The sequence below is a fragment of the Pezoporus wallicus genome, unplaced genomic scaffold (assembly GCF_028554395.1).
Source record: "Pezoporus wallicus isolate ANWC-B61680 ecotype Strahan unplaced genomic scaffold, APGP_CSIRO_Pwel_v1 contig_13942, whole genome shotgun sequence".
Taxonomy (NCBI): domain Eukaryota; kingdom Metazoa; phylum Chordata; class Aves; order Psittaciformes; family Psittacidae; genus Pezoporus; species Pezoporus wallicus.
The window spans coordinates 325,423-347,320 of NW_026640476.1; the positions used below are offsets into that span (position 1 = coordinate 325,423).

The window sequence follows — 21,898 nt, forward strand, 5'->3', positions numbered from 1 at the left end:
CTATCCACCTTTATGCATTTCAAACAGTGGAAATCAGTGTTTTCCTTATACATAACAGTCTGTATCTACAATCATTGGCTCTTATGTTCTCTTGTCTCTTTTTAAGGACACATTACATGTGTTCTGTAAGTAAGGGTCTCTGTGGGCAAGGGTCTCTTATCTCAGGGCGGGGGGGGGGGGGGATTTTGGTATTATAATGAACCAAGCTCCCTTAGGAACACAGTTACCTGCTGTTCTGCTGAGCTTTTCAAAGGCTTTCTGCCTTTCCTGATCTTTCTGAAGTTAGTTGTTGTTCTTCTAATCCAGATGGTTCGTTTATCTTCTACCTCTTCTCAAGGTCTGTAAGCTTGTAAGAAAACATTGCTTTTCCTTGCTCCATGCAATTCTAAAGTTGAGATTTTCAAGCTTTCACACACGTAGTCCTCTGCAGAATCATAGAATGGTTCATTGCCAAATAACAAGGCTTCTTGTGGATAAATATAACATTATTCCTTATTAAATGACCAGGATATCCTGAGTATGGGATATTCTGAAGCAAGTGTTTAGATAACAGCTATTAAACAATGGACAAGCTAAACAATTGTAGTAAAAATTGATGTGAATTCTCTCTGGTCCTCTTTTTGAGGTCATGGTTATTATTGTACAACCTATTGCTTTTCTGGAGTACACAACTGCTATGAAAAACCTCATGAACTCTTTTTGTTCATTTTTATACACAAGCAAGAAGACCACTGCTTAAGTGAAAAACAAGGAGCATCAGCATTATGATTTGCCAGCAGTTTATAGATATTTTAATCCAAACAGATGAACTGCTACTTCTTTGGGAGACACAGAAATTGGAAAGCAAATCTGACGGCCACCACAGTAGTAAATGTATTACATATGGTCCAGCTCCTGGGCATGCAGGAGAGGTGAGTCCCATCACTATGACTCATTCTCAAGTTCAATGTATTCTGTTACTAGAAGTGACAAGAAGAGCAAAGTACTCCAGACAAGATAAAATGGTGTGTTTCTTTTACGCTGTGATGGGTTTCAAAATGCAAACTATAAGGTGTGATAATGTGGGTGAACGGTATCCATGGCAAAGTAAATATAGCCCCTGCAGCATAACTGTAGTAGGACTTGAAAGATGGGTAATGAGGAATGATGCTTGTTGCTACTTGGTAACTGAAAGCAGTTTTGTGTTTATGACTTCAGCTCTACAGCAGCCATCAAATGCCCTTAGCTTGTGCAAGCAGACACACGGTGTGGCTCATCAACTGCCTCTTTCCAAGGAAGGTCCAGAGCACTCTGTGAAGTCTCCCATCTCTGACACATTCAGCATTTTGCCCAGAGACCCAGTCTGTGCTCAGAGAGTTTGGAAGTAGCCGAAGTCCTAGAAGAATAGGCTGTTGGCCATCTTTCATTAGCCCCAAGCTCAAGAGCTCTCATCTTGCCACTGGCTGAGGAGGTGAGAAAGGGCTACCTCACAATTTAAACAGCAGTAGTAAAAATGTGGATTTACTCTGGTCCTGACTTTGAAGTCACAGTTATTAGTGTACAACCCTTCTGCAGCCTGAGTGAGCCTGCACAAGAACTGTCTGGAGCATGTACAAGCATGTGCTGAGCTGGAGTTTGCAGTGGCTGGTCACCCACTTGGTCCTTGGACTTTTCCCACTGGCTTGGGGTCACATCTGCATTTTCTCCAGCCTGTGGGCCCCATGGCTGGCTGGGAGGCTGCAGCCATTCCCCTTTATGTAGGTCCTACCGTGATAATTGCCATGCTGCCAAGCTCTAGGTCACTCTGTGGGCAGCAGCTGCCTCCCAGGCACAGAGGGCCATGCCAGCTCCTGCAGATGTAGCTGTCTGTCTCTTGAGCGTGGATGTGCAGCTAATCGAATCAGCCTTGCGTGAAAAGACAGCCCAGGCTGCCTTGAAAAGTCAGTATGCTTGTCGTAGGATCTGAAAGGATGTGGAACATGATGGGCTCAAGGGTGCAAACAAGCACAGGCTAGTGAGAATCGAGCACATGGGGCAATGGGTTCATAGCATTCAGTGGTAGTTTTCAACAAAACATCTTTAGGATCAGTTTCATACAAGCACAGCTGTGCTTTTAAAATGTTTTGGGGATGCAGAACAAAGTGTTTGAAGTGATGGGTCACAGGCAGTGGGCAGCATGATGATGTTTTTGTCCACTTATCTGGCTTTGTGAAGAAATACAGGAAAATACAAATCAAGGAGTGAGGAAGAAAAATGCTTTTCACTTTCTGGTTGTTTTCAAAGATTTGGTTGTTGTGGAATGACATTTCTGAGTAGCAAGGTTGTGGCTTCAGTTGTTCCACAGCTGTCAGAAAACTTTTAGTTATGGGGCATGGAATGTTGTGCAGATGATGTAAAATTGCTGACAGTTTCTTACCTTTACATATACTTTTTTTTTTTAATTTAATAAATAAATAAGAAAATCCTGATTCTAACTCCAAGGTTCAGTGTTTGGAGTAGTTAGGACACCTTTTTGCAGCTCTCAAGTGTGCTTCTGACTCTCACCCTAGTTTGGTTGCCTGTGAATTAGTTCAGGCTCCTTGACCTTGGTTACCCAGGTTGACTGTGAGTACAGCATCTTGGCTATAAAACATAAGCTGCTTTCTATGAAGTAGGGTTTCTATGTACTTGAAATCCTGTTTTGTTTCACATAAAGTCATACTACATAACCAAATCCTTGTACAGCCTTTCTCTTTGCACTTGGCGCTCTGCCCTGCTCCTTGTTACAGCGTTTTCAGCTTGCTGGGGTTAGTATCTTGTATTCAAGCACTGCTCTGTCACCTGCATGGGGCCACCCATGACACTATGCAGATGCAGCAAGTTGCAGCAATGCTGTAATAACTTGATCACCTGAAATTAAACCACAACAGAATGCTTACACAGATGCTCCTTAAACTGCACCAAACAGCTTCGAAACTCGGTAACCACGTACTAAGTAGAAGCTGAGGACGATTATCCTGTTCTCATCACCACCTGAGACAGAGCTAATATACTTCCAGTAAAATAGATGTTTAACAATGATCTTGAGTACCTGTGCAGAAAGCAGGTGGCATGAATTCTAGAAAGAAAATGTGCAATCCACTATGCAGCCCTCCCGTATGAAGTTAGGCTGAGGAAGTTGGGGCTGTTCAGCCTGGAGAAGAGAAGGCTGTGTGGAGACCTCATAGCAGCCTTCCAGTATCTGAAGGGGGCCTATAGGGATGCTGGAGAGGGACTCTTCATTAGGGACTGTAGTGATAGGACAAGGGGTAACGGGTTAAAACTTAAACAGGGGAAGTTTAGATTGGATATAAGGAGGAAATTCTTTCCTGTTAGGGTGGTGAGGCACTGGAATGGGTTGCCCAGGGAGGTTGTGAATGCTCCATCCCTGGCAGTGTTCAAGACCAGGTTGGACAAGGCCTTGGGTGATATGGTTTAGCGTAAGGTGCCCCTGCCCACGGCAGGGGGGTTGGAACTAGAGGATCTTAAGGTCCTTTCCAACCCTAACTATTCTATGATTCTATGGTCAATAAATACAGTAATAGACAAATGCTATATAAAGAAGTCTTGGCTCTGTGTGGTGCTATGTGGCACAATTTTCCTTTTCTCTAAATTTAAAATGCTGCCTTTTCATCAGCAATTGAGCTCTCCAAAGACTTGCAGCAGTAGGAGCTTGATGTGCTAATTTCTTAGGTTTAATCATGATCACCATCATAGGGGAGTCTTCAAGCTAAAGCCAGCTGGGACCAGAGCCACATCCTGAAATACAGCTTAGCTACAGTGAGCATGTACCAGCTATGAGAGAGACATCACATGAGATATAAGGAAATGCAGGTTCCAGTGATCTTCAGATCTGCAATGCCCTGAAAAAGTAGTTTGGGTGAAGAAGTCTTAGTGACAGGCAAGCCCCAGTGATTTCTATGTGGTTTAAGGTGGCTTCTCAACTCTCCAGCAGTGCTTTGGAGGCTTTACATGTGTGGTGATGTTTTTGTGCCTGTTTTCTGACTTGAATGTTTGGCTCTGCTATTTGTAGGCTTGGGACAATGCCTGAGGTAGTGCTGTGTGACCGTTTCTGATAGATGTTCTTTTTCCTTCTTCGTGCTAAGGGCGATGCTGTGGGCAGAAGTGTTGTTACAATTGCAGTTAAGAGTGGGCTTGATGCCACACTCTGCTTCATACAACAGATGAGGCCACAGAAGTCCCTGTGCAACAAATGAGTAACTTCTCCCAGGGTTATTTCTTCCCTTTCAGTTTGTCAGCGACTGTGGAACTTGGGCACAAGGGAAGGAACCACGCTTTTGAACGACGTGACTGCAAGCAGCTGTTAGCACAGCAACAAGCCATACACGCCCCGGTGAGTTAATGGCGATGGCTTTGCTGTGCCTTTGGCACCGAGACCCTCAGACAGCGCTGTGAGCGGGAGAAGCTCCCCCGCGACAGGACGCAGACCCCTAAGTGAAAACCATTCGGGGAAAAACGTGCAACACGGAGATTGCCACACAGCACCACTGCCCGCGCAGCGGCACTGCCCGACGACACAGCCGTCCCCGTACCTGGGATACAGAAGCACCCAGTCCTGGGGATACAAAACCCCGCAGTGTCCTGTTGTGGTGATGGGGGCATGGAAACGCGTGCTCACACCCCGCAGTGGGGGCAGCACAGCCACGCCGTGCGGGACCCGCTGCAGCTCTGCCCCGAGGCTCCGGCGGTTCGGCTGCGCTCCCTCAGCGCGGTGGCGCCGGCGCGAAGGAGCGGGAGGCGCCGCTCCCCGCCCCGCGGGCGGCCCCGGCCCGGCCGGCCCCCGGTCGGACAACGCCCCCGGCCCTCACGCCGCGGCCGGGCCCGCCGCCCGTGGCATTTCCTCTGAGCTCACTCGGCGGCTGACGCGGCGCCGCTTCCCTCGGAAGAGGAAGGCTCGCAGCGGAGCAGGCAGGCAAGGGGGGCGACCGCCGTGCCGGCGGGGTAGCAGGGGGAAAGCAGCGGCGCGGCCCGCGCTGGGGGCGGCCGGGGCGGAGGAGGGGGGCGGCGGCGGCGGGGCCGGGCGCTCCCCGCCCGCGGGGCTGGGCGGCGGCCCCCGCCGTGGCCCGAGCCCCCGCCGCGCCGGGCCCGTCTACACCGTCAACCTGCGGGTGCTCTGGCCGCTGGCGACCGCTCTCTGCACCGCGCTCCTCTGCCTCTACCAGGCCCTGCGGGGCGGCGCGGCCGAGGAGGGCGCGGCGGAGGCGGGCTCCGTCCCGCTGCTCAAGGGCTCGGCGCTGCTGCTGCTGGGCTGCCTGCTGGCTCGCTGCTGCGGCGGGGCGGGTGGCGGCCCGAGGCCCGGCGGGTTCCGCTTGGCGGGGTCGGCGGGGGCGCAGCGCGACGCCCTAGAGCGGTTCTACGTGCGACAGCTGCGGGTGTCGCCCCACGTGCTGGGGCACAGCAAGGCGCACGTCGGGCGCGTCGTGGCCGAGCTGGTGCGCGCCGCCAAGGCGCAGGGGCTGCAGCCCGGCCCGCTCGCCCTCAGCCTGCGCGGGGACTTCGTGCGCATCGGCAGCGCCTACGAGCAGCACAAGGTGCGCAGCCCCGACTGCTTCGACATCCTGGTGCCCCTGCGGCTGCCGCCCCACCTGGAGCCGCAGCCGCGCTGCGCCGAGGGGCTGGGGCCGCACGGCGCCTTCGTCTGCGGCCTGCGGGCGAGGGGCGGCTGGCCGCGCCGCTACCGGCCCTTCGCCGAGGGCTTCTGCGTGGAGCTGCAGGGCCGCTGCCACCTCTCCTCGGCGCTGGTGCTGCGCTGGTTCCAGGGCCACCTGCAGCGCTGCCTGGGCGCCGTGCGGTACCGGCTGCAGGAGCGCTGCCGCATCAACCTCTCGGCCTGCCCAGGCCGCCCGCCCGTGTTGCACATCGTGCCCTGCTCCGACTACGTCTGCTGCCACATCTCCATGGCCGTGCGCCTCATCCCCGCCATCCCCATCGGCGACGCGCTCTACCTCACGGCCCTGCCGCCCGAGGGCCCGCTGCCTACCCCGGCCCCCGAGGCCGTGTGGGGCCTCAACGCCTCGCGGCAGGAGCAGCGGCTGCTGAGCTGGCTGAAGGAGCAGGCCCCGGCCTCCTCCTGCCACCTCAAGTGTCTGCAGATCCTCAAGGGCCTGCGGGACCTCCGCGGGCAGGGCCTGGAGGAGCCCTTCAGCTCTCAGTGGAGCCGGGTGCTCTCCTCCTACGTGCTGAAGACGGCCCTGTTCTCCCTGCTAATGCAGGGGCCCCTGGAGGCCTGGGACGAGCGGTTCCTGGTGGAGCGGCTGGAGGACCTGGTGCTGTACCTCAGGGACTGCCTGCGCAAGCAGGTGCTGATGCATTTCTTCCTGGGCAACACCAGCCTCCCCGAGGCCGTGGCGGTGCCCCGGTTCCTCAAGGAAGCTGCCCCTGTGAACTTGCTGGCTGCCTTTGATGGGCTCATGCTGGACCTGACAGCTTTCCAGCTGATCAACACCTGGATCCAGGCCCCGCACATCATCAGGATGTACAGCAGCCCCCGGTACTTGCGACCAGTGCCCACCCCGTGCCGTCATGTCACCGAGGCCAAGCAGGAGCCACCAGCAGAGTGAGCCGGTGGTGTCCATGGACTCTGCCAGGCAGCGCACGCTCGCAGTCCGCTAGTCCGTTGAGAGCCCATGTCTGCCTGAGGAAGGTGGGACCTGTTTGTGTGGTTCTGTGGTTTTGTCCCTGCCGTGAGAAGACTGGGAAACCAGAGGCCAAGACTTAAGGAATTTGTGATTCTTGTTTTTTAATCTCATTGCTTGTTCATGGGGAAATTGTGAAGTTTCTGGGGAAATGCGTTAGTAGAGAAGCATTACGTTCAGTCAGCTGTCTGCGAACCTAAGTATAACAGGCTTAAACTGGCATTTCTGGAAATCCATTTTCACTTGTTGTCTTAGTGGCAAATTTGACCTTTTTATGATATTTGCTTTTTATGATGCAAAATCCATTTGGGATTTAAAACTTGTAAGTGCAAACAGCCCCCCTAATGTACCAAGGTGCTCTTAAAATGCAGCGAGCAATGGAGCATGGTTGTGGATCGCAGTTTGAAATGCTCAATGACATGCTTTAAATTGTGTAATCTAAAAATGTGTAATTGAGTACGTTATTCTGAATAGAAATACAGTGCATATGTTAATGTTCATGTAAAATTGGGGTTCTGCCTCCAAACCGTCTCTGGTAACAGTATGAAGAATCTAGTTGCACGTTTCTGTGTGAAGGTTATACTGAAGGATTGAAATATAGATAAAAGGAAACAAATAGCACTTTATTTTCACAAAGGCCTTCTCTTTAGGATAATTGGCTGCACTAAATATTGCATTAGGAGGCATTAGTATTTGTTAGGGGAATGATGTTTGACATCCCCAGGAAAACCTTCTTTTAAGGAAATGCCAAAGAGGTTGGTTTTTTTGTGGGTTCTTGTTGAGTTGTATTATTTTTTCTGTCTTCAAGTATTCTTAGCATTTGCTTTACCTCAAGGACCAAAAACAAAACTAAGAAATTGTATATTATGTTTTGAAACAAACCTTAAACGAGCTCAAATCTCAGTGCTGTAAGCTGACTGCTGCACCTTCCTGCTCTCTGATAGGAGATTGGGGGGATTTTTGGATGACTGCCTAGGCAGTTGTCTGATTGTGGCAGTGTTTTGACCAAATAACCCGATGGGAATTTCTAGTGCTGTGCTATAGCAATCATTACCTTGTTGTGGGGAGGAGAAAGTGAAGTGTTTCAGGGTACTTCAGATTATTTAGCACTGATTCATGGTACAGTGGCAGTCTAAGGCTGTGGATTCCAGTGTCCCCTAAATATTCAGATCAGCCATATAATTTCCACTTCTTGCCCAGTTATGTCCCAGTCTCTGGAATAACCTGCCGAGTTGTAACACAGCCAGTTGTGCAAGTGTCCTTAGCTCCTGGCGTAGGTACCTGGTGCAGGCGAACCTGATGTGTCTCAGGGTGTCAGCAAATTCAGCATTTCAATCCTTGCATTATTGGGCTGCCTGCTCAAGTATTTGATGTATTAAGACACAAAATGTGTTGCTGAATTGCTGGTGCTCAGGAGGCTGAGGCCTCATTACCCACTATACTGTGTCCTAGGGGAACAGTTGGAAACAAGTTATAAATGACCAAGTGTGCCTTCTGGAAAGCTTTAGGGTAACTTGAAGTTACTAATACACTCCTTCTCTCCCTGCTGTACATAACGATACCAATGTGCTTTATCCAGAGTTCTGTGCATCAGAGCACAAAGCAAACATTTTCAAAATCTATGAAGCTTTATAAAAATCTATTTTTCTAAATGGAAACACTCCCTAGGCAGATGTTTGCCTACTTCTGTCTGTTTTTTTTAACTGCTCTTGCAGTCTTATTTTCAGGTAATTATAGCCTAGGTCACACTCGTAAACTGGGTTATTTTTATATAGGAAGCACTGTGCTTCTTTCTACAAATAGTGTATTTATAGGTAGTATTGATCAGTGTTCTTTACACATGGTATTTAAGTTAGCTACCTTGGTGTTTCGGGGTTGAGTTTTTTTGGTAGCAGACCATGATACATACTATTTTTGCAGACTTGTGTTACTTGGTGTTTGAAATAAGATGCAGCCAGGTTATTGTGGCTGCCTGAACTCGTGACATAAAACCCCTTTATAACTGTTAACTTTGGCATCTTAACCACTTTAGTCAGCTGTCAGTTTGTTTACATCACTGCATCCCTGTCTCTGAAAAGTGATCTTTGCTCTGAAAAGGGATGCATATTTGGTGTGTATTAAGTATTGCTGCAGTACACAGAAATCTGTAATAGACTTGGTAAAATGTAGTAATGCCAGGAAGAGGCAGTCACATCAGGAAATGCATGACAAGGAAAGATGGTGGAGGATATAAATAGTTTAGAAAATGAAAGTTGGGCTCGGGGGGGTGAGTGAGAGTGATGGTAAACTCTCAGTGAAGACATAGGAGGAACAAGCCAAAAGACATGGGAATGAAATTGAAGGAGAGCTATTGAAAGCAAGGTGTACTTGGAGTGTAGGGAAATGAGGGTTAAGTAGGTTTTGCCTTGACAGTATTTCCAAAGTGGTTGAATCTATCCGGGCTGAACAGTGAGGCAAACAAACCCTTGGCTTATTAGCCATGTAGGCAGATCTTCAGTTTAAGTTTTTGCTCAGCAAAGCATTTTTGAGTTTGTGATGGCTGTTGATGGGAGAAAATGTATGCTCTCTTGAGGAGAGGGGTCTTCCTGCCAGTCAGGCAATGTGCATGCAGTTGGTGGGAGGTCTGAGGAAGTCTCTCAGACTAACTTGCAGCTCTGTTGTACAGCTGAGTGTATTTTCTGTATCTGCTATAAAGCATGCATTCATGAATACGATTGACAAAAGGAGCTGATAAAAGTTGGGTTCTGTTATGGTATTCATCTTACTCCACAACAAATGTAATACTACCAACAGCATGCTGGAGCTATTACAGGGCCTTATCTGCAAGGAGGTGTACAGAGAACTTGACCTATATGAGTAATTCGGTGAGCCTTTTGCCCTCTCCCTTTTCTCTCAACCCATGGATACTGTACACAGAACAAGGTTATGAATGCCTATTTGTTAAGGTCCTAACTATTACAGTGTATCATAGATTCAGCATGGTTGCCTCTACGTGTGTAAACTGAAACACGAACACAGAAGAAAGTGCATGTTATTTAGCACTAATGTGGGTTCTTGGTTCTCTTCATCTAATTGCAGCCTAATTTTCCAAAGACTGCAAATGAAGTTGTTTTCATTGAACATTGATTGGCAAGAGGAGTCACACCTGCAAAAGAATAAGTTTATTTACGGAACAAAAATTCATATATGTGACTTTATCTTGTATTGAAAACTGTTGTGTATTTCTGAAAGACATCATTATTTTTTACCTGACTAGGTATCTCAGAAACATTCCTCTTTTGATTTTGAGTCTCTGCAGAGTAATGTAAATTTTAAGTGTCTGTTTGCAATGTACATTCTTGGTACAACTGTGTTTTGCTGGTTAATAATCAGACCAAAGATTAAACTAAAATGTTCAGCTGCTATTGTTTTTTTTTAAAAAAAAAAAAAGAAAAAAAGTGTTTCTAGGCTCAAAGTGTCAGCCCATTTTAATGAGGCATTTATAAATTCATTTCCTATTTAATATCAAAATACTTTTGCACTTTTATTGTTTCCATAAAACGTGGGTGATCTTGTTTTGATATCTCACTGTAGTAATAAATGGCTGTTCTAAAGCGCCTGTGCCTCAAGATTTAAATTCCTTGTTATCTTTTCCTCAGTAAAAGCTACCTGCAGCCACAAAACTGTGATCAGCAGGATTATGTGCTCTTTAGGAGGAGGATCCTGGAGTGGCAAATCCATGGGAAAGCAGGAAGTCCACGCCTTGGGAGTTGTGCAGAGGGATGTGGGAGAAGAGCCAGGAGAGAGACTAGAGCAGGGCTGGCACCATCAGTGCTGTTGCCAGCTGTTGAAATGGAGCACGCTGTTGTTTGTGGCTGTCTTGCTCAGAGGTTAAGAAGGATTCATTCTGCGTTTCTGTGGCTCCAGTTTAAGGGTGCTGCATAAAATCTGCTTTTTCTGGTGCTTACTGAAGAGCTAGGACTTCATTTCATGGCATGTATGTGAGCTTTTCAGCGTGACATGTACAGACACATCTCCTTTCCAAACGGTGTAGGTCGCGCTTTACTAACTATGGAAAATGTCCTGCTGAAGCCAGCAGGAATTCTGTGGATGGGCCAGCAAGTTACCTGTACTTTATTAGTCTTTGGTAAGATGCCAGAGCTCCACATTCGTGGCTTGTGCTGATGTTCCCTATTGAAGAATGAAATTACAGCACAACCCCTTGCTTTTCAATCATTAAATCAAAGCCAGGCTGAAAACTACTACCTCCAGATCTTTGTGTGCCTGGCTCTTACCATGCAGGGAAGAGCTCCTGCAAGAGGGGCAGCAGCCGATGGGGTAGCCCCACTGGCTAACAAGAGTTCTTGCTGGCAAAGGCTGGAAGAATGTCATTCCTTTAGTGTCAACATTCAGCCACCCAAGTCAGTACAGAGGAAGTGTATTTAGATCTTTACCTCTTTAATAAGATAATCTGTTGTAATGGCTTCCTTTAAGAGCAATGATCATCCTTTGGTCTCCATTCATTCCTTGCTCTGAAATAATTTCTCTGTTTGAAGCCCAAGTTTCTATTCAGCCAAAAAATCATTAAAAAAACACAGGACTTTCCTTTCGTGGTAAATCTGTTAACAAAAAATTAACTGGCCTAAGGACTTGCATGCTTGGTGTTTAAAGAAAAGCCTGTTTGCATCCAGCTCATTGGATAAATTGTTTAAAATCTTTCCATCCCTGTGCAAATAACTCCCTTGTAATGCAGCCAAGGTCGGCAGTGAATTGCTGATGAAGTTCTGCAAATGCAGGTTAAAGCTGCCTGCAGGGGAAGGGACTCTATTTGTGCATATTTTCATAAGGCTCCAAAGGAGTTCAGACATGAGAAATTTGTTTTCCTAGGCTGGCTTATTTCCTGTGTCACCTCTTCAGATGTTTGCCTGGTAAGTCTTCCCTGAGGTAAGTGACATTCCGACTGGTGAAAAGTAGTTTGAGGAGCTGGCAGAAAAGCCAGCCCCATTTTTGTTGGACTGATAGCACTGGGAAGCTGGCAGTCAATGTAGGGGAAAGACCTGCACCCCTTTAAGTGCATAGATTCACCTTCAGCGCTTCCTGATGCTTCGGAGCACAGCGCTCGGCTTACTCAAGGGGTCTGAGTAACACAACTCTACAATAAGCAGGACATGGAGGGCTGACCATAGACAGATCTGCCTGTACATAGTGGGTTTCTCAAACATATGGTATCCCTAATTAAGAGACTACCTGTGCTCTGGTGTGTGTGCCTGCAACGTCCTGTTTTAAATACGTAACCAAGAATTGGCATATGTGCAACTGCTTTATAAGAGATTCAAAGCACTGTTGTACTTGATCAGCAACACAGCTATAGATAACGTATGTTGTGTATCTGTGCCACAGTCTGTTAGGACTCAAATACCAACTTACAGGCAAAACTCTTAAAGGTTACAAATGTGTACGCATCAAATGTCATCATGTACCAGTCTTCTGTGTTAAGGAAGCCTTATTTTTTTCCTCTGAAAGAATAACAATGCTGATGCAGAGACTCAGAAAATTTCTGTATACTCAAGTTATAGTATGCATTTCTTGAGACCCCTACCCCTGGGAATTTCCCCCTTTCCCTAAAACTAGGACCAAAGCTGCATGGAGAATACTCAGTTCTCTGGGCTAGACAGCATATAATAAGGGTTTGCTAGTGTTTTCATGATACTTGTGATCCTCTATTGGCTTCTATCCCTGCCAAGAGTCCATACAATAATCTGGGTGGGGGGGAGAAAAGTGGGGAGGTAAGAAATCAAGAAGACAGGAGTGATGGGGATTATGCTGTGAGGGTTACTAGCTACCAAAGTAAAGAAGAAAAATTACCGTTATGGTGGACTCCCAGTGGAGAAAATGGAAGAGGTTCTTTGAAGTCTCACTACAGAGAGAAACCTGCTAGCTGTAGAAACAGAGGAAGAATGGTTGCAGAATCTAACAAGATAGCCCACTTCTCCACTGCTGTTTCAGTCTGTGCCTTTCCAGTTTCAAGTTGGGGAGAAGAGAAACTTAGAGCTGAGTTCGCTGGCAAATCAGTGTGCTTACTAGCCATGCTTCAGGCGGGGGGCAAGGGAGAGGGCAGCTCTTCCAGTGCTTTATTCTGTGCAAAATTAAAATGTTGAAATACTCCCACTGAGGGAGGGAGCGTTGGGGAATGGTTCACCAGTCTGCCTCCTGTGCTATCCAAAATGACAACCTGGGATCACTGGTTTTAAGGACAAGTCATAGTTGAAATTCAGGTGTTCAAGGCCAGGTTTGACAGAGCCTTGGATGACATGCTTTAGTGTGAGGTGTCCCTGCCCATGACAGGGGGGTTGGAACTGGATGATCTTAAGATTCTTTCCAACCCTAACTATTCTATGATTCTATGCTGGAAACTGCAGCTTCCCAGTTCCGGCTGGGAGCTGCTCTGCTGCCTGTGCAAGTGAAGCATTGGAGCAGCAGCTACAGAGGAAATGAGTCATTCCTCTATTTCTGTTGCAGGAGACTTCTCTGTGCTGTGCAGTGCATTTAGGAATATGTTCTTGTTGCTGCTTGGAAGTTCTAGGACCATGTTTAGGCATACAAACATCAGTGAATTAACAGGCGTGTTACAGACCTTTACTTCATTTTAAACGTGTAGTGCAGGCTTGGCTTCTGCAGGGAGCTGTTGTTCAGGGTCTTCCTCAAGCTGGTGTTTGGTGCAGTTCTCAGGTCTTATACTTTCAGTATAAAGACACAGTGGATACCAGAGGGAGGGAGGCTGTTAGTAGACACTGACTTCTGTGGTTTAACCCTTGGAAATGTTACTGGTGTTCAAAAAAACTGTATAAATCTTGTGTGCAGAGCTTGTGAGAGCAGCAGTGTTTAAATTTGCCTCTTGAAATCATTCTCATTACCCAAAAAGTGTACAGGGGCACATAATGAGCTTTTAACTTTCAAATTATTCCTCAAGGAAGAATGATTATGGTCTTCCAAAGTGATCCCTGTGTTAAGTGGCAATTAGGAACTAATTTTAATGAGATGCTGTAGGATGAAATTAGTATCAAACTTGGAGAGATGACAGAAACATCCATGTAGGTAAGGTGGAGAGGAGACGGTGGGAGAAAGGGAAAAGTAGGGAGCACAGCAGCTGGGCTGCAAGGAGGGCTAGGTGCATCATCTTGGGGAAGATGGCAACTAACTGGGTGGTCAGCAGAAGAGTCAGCCCTTGGTGGAAAACATGACAGCTTTTCTGAGGGCTGACCCTGGGATTTGCATAAACTCCTTCAGCCAAAGCTTTCCAGGCTTGTAGCTTTTATGGAAGAAGATGTGGGCACTGCTTTCTGCCTTCAGAAATGCTGGCTGGTGAAAGCGCTGTTCACCCATCTCTGGCAGCTGGAGGGGTACAGTGCCTGCTATCTGAAAAAGGGCTGTTTTGGTGGTGAAATTAATCTCTTTGGCTGATAAAGACCTTCATAATGAGACTCTTATATCAAAGGGCTTTGGCAGCGCAACAGTTTGAGTATTTGCTCGACTGCCATTGGAGTAGCTGCATGTGAAGTGCACAGGTATTTGAACAAAACCTCATGCTCTCAGAGATGAGCAAACACAGCTGCCCTGGAAACTTGTGTGTTGCAGAGCAGAAGGGTAATTTTGAGTGGATAATGTGCTGCTCTGATTGAACTCGGGAGCCTGCACGTACCGGGATACACTATCCTGGCTGCTCTGGCACATCTTTGCCCCTCAAGAACAACTAGGGCTTGTTTTCAGCAGATTTTCCCCTCTGTGATGGGTCCAGGCTTGCAGAGGAGCAGGCCCGTGCAGCGGAGGGAGCAGATGGATAACTCCTTTCTCCCTCCTGTGTAGTATTTTTGTAACCTTTCAATGGCATCCCAGTGGAATGGGGACAAGATGGCGATCATGTGCTGGCCACAGCCGCTCCATCTCTTTCAGTGGGGGAGGAAGCCAGGATGAGATCAGATCTCCTTTTTTCCCTTTTCTACTTGGAAAATTATTTGTGTTGCTAACGAGGTCCCCAGTTCAATGCCGTAAAAGGGATGCTGCAGGGAGGAGGAGAAGTAAGCTTCCTCCCTTGGGAAAGGGCTAATGTAGTCCTTGACTCATAAACTGCTCTTCTGAGGTCAGTGGGCATGCAGTTTGTCACCCGTGATGGCAGGTGATGTGGGTTGAGCCATTGGCACAGTGGGATGAGGCAGCAGATAGGGCTGGACATACACCAGGACATTGCTCAGGAGCAGAGACATCTTCCCTGATAGCATTGCCTGATCAGCTACAAGTTACTGGGCACAATGTGAGGGAGGAACATAACGTGCTGCTGCCCGTGTAATACAGGGAGCAAACCTGGGACCAAGCGTGTTACTGTCTAACCTGCAAGTTTCTTTGGTCAGACACCCAGGGGAGCACCCGGTGGCAAGGAGGACTTCTACTGCCTGGATTTGAGCAGACTTTTACATATAAGATTGGTTCAATCTGTGATGAAGACAGGTTTGTTTTCAAAGTGCGGCTCTGAATCTGAATGCAGAGAGCACACTGTTGGTTGCTGTGTGCAGAGATTTTGGTTTCCATTAACGTCCAGAGAAGAGATTCTTCATGAGAAGGAAATTTTAATTCAGAAAGGACTTGGTTCATTTATATTGATTACATTCAGCTGGATTTGTAGCCTCCCTCTTCAGCAGAGCTGCGTCCTAGTGAAAACACCACAGGATGAATGCATAAGAATGGGCAGGAGGGAAAAAGAATCAAACAACAGAAATAGATGGGTAAAACCAAGGTCCCTACAAGGTAGAAAGATTCAGTAATCCCATTTATTTCTCAGCTACAGCACTGCAGTCTTTTAGAATGCAAATCACCCCCTTAGCTCACCGATTTAGCTCTACTATGTGATACAGTATTTTGCACATCTGTTTAGTGAGATGGGAAAAACAGATGTAGTGGTCTCTGCTGCTGTGAGGGAATGACTGGAAATGGAGCCTTTTGTAATAAAAATAGCCCTGCCCTTTTGAACCTGTTGAATTCTGAAGCTGACATGGGCATTTTTTTTTGTTTTGTAAATGATGGTTTGGTCTTTGCAGCTGAACGATCCTAAACTTATTCCCATAGTTGTTCCTTTGCAGCTCAGAAGCAGGTCCGATTGCTGTTGATGTTGGCATTTTTCTCCAAAAGCTTTAAGCGATCTCTATTTCTCTGGTTTGGTCATTTGATTCATAAATTAAAAACGTTTCTCTTACCAGCCATATTTAAATGTTTTTGTGATAACTTTTGCTACATTTTACAGCTGCACAGCCCCAGGGCTCAGCTATAAAGCTTTGCTGGTTTAGTTGAAGTGTGCTTGACCACATCTGTTTCTGTGTTAACTCATGTCTTTAGGTCACTGCTGGAAAGGAGAAAACTGTAAAAGCCACTTCCTCCCTGGCCTCTTTCTAGGTTTGATAGAGTTTTTAATGTTCATATGAAGAGGAAATGAATATTTTAAACTGTGACTCGTTAAGTTAGTGTGAATCAAATGGGAAGAGTTATAGCACAGTTACTCAAACAGCTTCCAGGGATCAGAGTGTTCTAAGAAAGTCATCTGTGAGTTTGTAACTCAACCAAACCGCTCAGCATTTATCTTGCAATCTTACCCTCAAGTCTCGGAGAGATGACCTTGGATGGGAGACTGAGTTTGCCTGGTTCTTTAAAATCCCACATTCTGACCTTCATAGGAAGTATCCTCTCACTTTTCTAAGGTGGACACTGGAAGTATGTTGAGTATCTTTATCTCTGAAGTTGTGTCACTTTGGAGACCTGGGTCCCCCGTTGGCTCAGCCCCCCACTTGCCAGGGTCACGCTTCATCCCCAGGGCTGGGGAACCCATGTCTGCAGCTCCCATCTGACTCCTCTTGGTAGGAATGGCTCTCATTCTGCTGGGTTTGTCTTCCTGAGAAATGGGGATACTTCTCTGCTGCAGAAAGGTTGATGTTTCTCAGTCATTAAATTAAAACAAATACCAAGTAGAAATTTTCTTTAAAAATAGAGCTCACTTCCTTAGGAATTTGCTTCAGTGGGGCCTGTGAGATATTCTCTCCGTAATGATTTATATTACAAAAATAGCTCTGTCCTATGTCTGCAAACAGTTAGAAATGCAAGCCTGGAAAAGAAATCTAGCAGCTTAACTCCTCAGCACTACAGCTTGAATAAACCAGTCATAAACAAAATGAATTACAAAAGCAACTGAAAAGCTGAACTTCTCTATAAATATAATGTTCTCTCCTCGGAAGTCTGAAAATACTCTGGGCTTTTTAGCATGACCCAAAGTGTACCATATCCAAGCTTTTTTTGGCCTCAATGCAAGGAGTGAGTTCCAAAGCAGAGGAGTCCTGGCAGCGCTGTCCCTTCTCCAGGGAACTCTCCCACTGCACCGAGTCGGGGGGGACCTGTGAGTGAGCGAGTCACAGGCCACAGAGGTCCTGTCTTTATTGCAAAATCAGGTCGTTGGAAGAACATGACCTCAAACTCATATTTACACACAGGACCTGGCAGTCACCGTTTCCCTTCAACACCATCAGCTGATGACGCTTGGCTCGCATGCAGTGACCGTGTGAAGCCACTGAGGGCTCTGCCATTACAGGACGTGATAGGAGAAGAGGTAACGGCCTCAATCTGCATCAGGGGAGGTTTAGATTGGGTATTAGGAAAAATTTCTTCACTGCGAGGGTGGTGAGGCCTTGGAATGGGCTGCCCAGGGCAGTGGTGGAGTCACCATTCCCTGCAGCTGTTCAAAAACCATCTAGATGAGGCCTTTAGAGTAACATGGTTTAGTGGTGGACTTTACAGTCGTGGGGTTAAGGTTGGCCTTGATGATCTTAAAGCTCTTTTCCAACCTAGTTGATTCCATGGTTCTATAACTGGTGCTGAGACGTGATCAGCATGCTGGAAGGGAGCACGACTGAACCGGGCAGTGATGGCTCCCCCTGGGACAGGTTTGTTTAGAGCAGGAGCTTGGATTTGGGTGCTTGTTACAGTAGTGTGCGGTGCCTGCTTCCTCAGAGGCTGCGTGACCTTTGGCTGTGTTTTTTATCTCTGTTTACTATGGAAATAGCTCTAGTAGATTGTGCTGTGTCATTCAGTTCCCTGCCAGGATGTATGGTAAAGACAAAACAGAAAGCGTGCGAGTGCAAGCAGTAATCTTTATGGCATAAGCAAGGCCATTATGAATTATGTGAGGCACTGAGGACCTGAGGATTTTAGATCAAATTTAACCACTTTATCTGGAGACTTCAGAAAAGAGAAAAATATGCTTTTACTGATATTGCCAATTAGGGAGCTGCCAGGTGGCCAGTTAATAACCCAGATGTGCTGCAGAAGATGCAGCATCAGCAGAGGCTGTTTCTGAAGTGGAGCAGAGGAGTGCTTTCCAGGGCACAGCGCCAGCGGCTTCCTCCCGGCTACAGCATGAGTCGGGGATGGGAGATGTGACGAGAGGGATATCCTGTGGTAGGTAATGCCAAACCAGACAGGGATACGAGCTTAGGAAAACTGCAGAGAAGGAGGAGGGGAATGCAATGATATTTAAAGACAGTTGGCTACTGAAAATGCAGGAGCCTGGGAAATTGTATCTTGGCTTCAGCTCAGGCACATTCACAGATGTCCGTGTTGATGGGCTAATTAGAGACAGTTGAGACCAAAGGCTGGACGAGTCTTGGAAATGGGTTGTAGCACCTTCCCCGTTTGTCAGTAGCTGGAATCTGTTTCTGTCACACTGATGTCAGCCCAGTTCCTGCTGGAAACTGCATCATCGCTGGCAGGAGACCTGCTGCTATGACACTCGCATGCCTCAGGGGGCTAGAGCTTGGGCAGAGCCACTGCAGCTGAGGCTTCTTGCTGACCTCTGGAGCACATGTGGGAGAAGGGGATAACCTTTCCCTACTTCAAACAAAGCTATCTGGGCATGCTGCTACATGGGAATTTGGGAGAAGAGATCAAAGGGATCAATCAACACATGAGCTGGGGCAGCAGCCAGCGGGGTTTAGCTTGCGCCTTGGCCACCAGTGGGGGGGTGGAATTCAGCTCAGGTCACTTCAGGTGTTTTCTGCACTCATAACAAACACAGAGACCCTGACACTGAGTTAGTCCTTGAGCTTGAATAAATACAGGTTCCTATGGCAAAGTCAAAGCTAATCCTTGCTGCCAAAAGCCTGCAATATGAGGAGCCAGCAAGACAGAGCTGTCCTACCCCATAGCAAACCAACCCCCTTACCCACACTGCGTGTCAGGTCTCTCCTGGGATGCAGCAGGGGGTAAAGGCAGGTGAATAGAGTTTGCCAAGTTCTGCTTTGACAGCTGGGATAGATCTGCAGCTCAGAGCCTGGCTCACACTCCCAGCTAGGGGTATTTGCTCAGTTTCCTAACTCCACTGTTCAGGATCTCTGTGCCAGTGCTCTCCAGCCCTTCCCTTCTCCTGGGTGCAGGTCCTGATCCCACTTGCCCAGAACTTCTTGAATAAAGCCTCATGGACTTGCCTCTTCAGGGTAAAAATCCAAGGCAGAAAAAGACCTGAAAACCACAGAGGGAAACTGTGTTTCCATGAAACCCTCAAGGAGACAAACGTGTTGATAGATATGCCTGGAAGAGTGAATTGAAGATAACTTTGTTGGAGGGATGATGCTGTGGGGGAGCAAAGCTCATCTTATAGTGATGATTGAAGCTGGACCTTTATGGGCTGCCAACAGCACTGGGGAAGCACCAGCTACAATAGTTTGCCATTTAGAAAAACATCTGGAGATAAGAAACTTATTTTTAGTCAGAGCGGTAGCTGGCTATTCCAGCAGGCTGAAGTGATGATAAGGATTTGGCATATGGACAGCAGAGTAAGACATCTCATCTCATCTTGCCCTGCCACTTTTCTCCCCATTTTCCCCCTTGCAGCAGAAAGCCCTGTCAGTTGCTTTAGGAAGATTCAAATGAAAATCCTTTCATCAGCTTTCTTTCCTTTCTTTCTCCACTTTTTTTTGAATGATGCTCTTCTCCCTTAAGGCATGAAGCAGCTGTAAGACTTTGACTAGGGTTTGGAAGACACATGCAGACATAGCATCTTGAATACCAGCAGCCCTTGTTCTGGTTTGTCTGGGAAGCTGCTGAACTGATTTGCTGTGCTGGAGGTAGATTTTGCTCCTTGCTGGGCTGGTTGTAATGATTCAAGCGCATGCTCTGGTTGTAGCTAATGTTATTCCCAATGTGTATTAATACCAGCAGGAATAGAAATTTATCATAAAATCACGTTTTGCAAAAGCAGTGTTAATTTCCTTGTTTTCTGTGTAGAAATTCTGCGTTTGCAAGCCTCGCCATCTGCATTGCAGCCATTGCATATGGGAAGTATGGAATGTATCTTACCGGACACAGAGTGTGCACAGCAAAGGACATCCAAAGGTTATGTTGTCATCATGTCAAATGGGTTTGTTTATTCTGAGTGCTCTAGAAGCAGAGCTTAATCAGAGCATCAGCCATATGCAGATTTGAAATTAGATTTTACAATAACCACCTGTCTGCCGTTTTGAATCCATCAAATTCTTTGGGTTAGAGCTGTGTTTGCTTAGTGAATAGATGTGCTGGGAGAATGGGATCCAAAAGCCTTCATGCAGCAGTGAAAAAGGCACTTAAATGCATGTATATGTATGAGTGTGCAAGGGAAGCACATCTATCTTATGGCTCTGTGTTACAGTCAGCTACTAAAGCATATGGGGGAAAAAAAGAGCATTTTTCTATGTATTAGTGACCCCCCCCATCTAACTTGTTTTACTCTTCTTTTTGGGTTCACAATGCTTATAGATGTTAGCAAAAAACAAAAAGGCAGTGGCAATTGATGCATCATTTGATCTTTCTCTGTCTTAAATGCTTTAAAGGAGTAAGTACAAACATGCACATAATGTTTATACAGTGAGGCACGCCATCGGCTTTGTGACTCACAGCATTCTGCCTTCAAGGAGTCAAAAAATCTGTCTGAAAAGTTTAAGCCTCTCTCTGCTACATTGCAATCAGGGGGAAAAAAGCCTCCAAAATGTGTTCGCTTATTGCAAACTGCATCAAGGCGGTGGTGAGTCAAGATTAAAAGAGCAACGATATTCAAAGTAAAGGCTGGCATTTTAAACACTGGCACTTGGAAAGAAGGGAAATTAGGAAGAATTGCAAAGCAAAAATTGACAAACAACTTGTACCACAGTTTAATTATATCCTCAAAACTGTCTGAAACTACTACAGGCTTGGGTTTTTTCCTTGCTTATCTCCACTGTGGTCATTATTCTTCTAAAGCAGTAGCTGCTCTCCCTGGGGAAAAAGAGAATTTATTTATTCAATTCAGAGTATGGCCCTTCCCACGGAAGTCAACGGGAGTTCTTTACTGAATTCAATGAGAACTTAAATGGGCCATTAAATGAGATCAGTAATGCAAAAGCTTTCCAAAGCTGTCCTGTCCCAGAATCTTCCTCCTTGCCACTAGGAGCAGTAGGGATCCATGGTTTTAGGCGCGCCAACCTCCGAAGCTGTGCATGGCCACTTCTCCAGAGCAGATGCTTTTACCATTTATCACAGCACACTGAGGTATAAGGGTTGGTGTGAGTCGGGGATGTGCCTGTAGCATGCAACTGCTGACCATCCAGTTGGGCTGAGCTGCAAGCTACTGCCTTTTGCCTCTATCCGGGGTTTAGCGTAAATCCACATGCCAGGAAGATGCCAGCAGCGTAGCCTGGGTTTCCTCCGAAGCTGATGGCAAAAGCCTTTGCTCCCAGCAGCACGTTGGGAAGCCTCTAATTTGTATGGTACCAATGTGGTGCTCGAGGGGAGCAGCCCTAAATCTCCACCTTTCCTGTGTTTTCCCTTTTCTGGAGTTTGACCTCAAAAGAGTGCTTTCCTCCCACGTGAGTTCTCCATGTCCAGTCACCCACGTGGTGGGATTTACCCACTGCTGGACCACATCCCCTCCCACCCTCCCTTCCCCTGGGACCAACCCAAGCAATGTAATGCTCAGCGTGGTCTGTGGGCTACAAGCTCACTCCTCGCTCCAGCTCCTCATCTTTGCTTGGGAGAACACCAGTATATACATGTTTTAACTTTGTTCATTCAACCTCATAAAACGACTCCATCCTTGTGAAGCTCCGGTGCGTTCATAGCATCTTCTCACAGACAAACTCTTTAGAGGAAAACACCGCTATAGAAATTGCTCTATCAGACAAGGCCACCGCTCCACACGTACGAGCCTCCGCTTCCCTCGGCACCTC

The 21,898-nt window shown here is 47.0% G+C and overlaps 1 protein-coding gene across 1 annotated transcript; it reads left to right on the forward strand.

Moving 5' to 3' along the window:
- The first annotated feature begins 4,610 nt into the window (after window positions 1–4,610).
- On the forward strand, window positions 4,611–7,078 carry ITPRIPL2 (ITPRIP like 2). The gene has a single exon (XM_057418997.1). The coding sequence runs from the start codon at window positions 4,611–4,613 to the stop codon at window positions 6,576–6,578; it is 1,968 nt and encodes a 655-aa protein (XP_057274980.1). The 3' UTR covers window positions 6,579–7,078.
- Window positions 7,079–21,898: the final 14,820 nt, after the last annotated feature.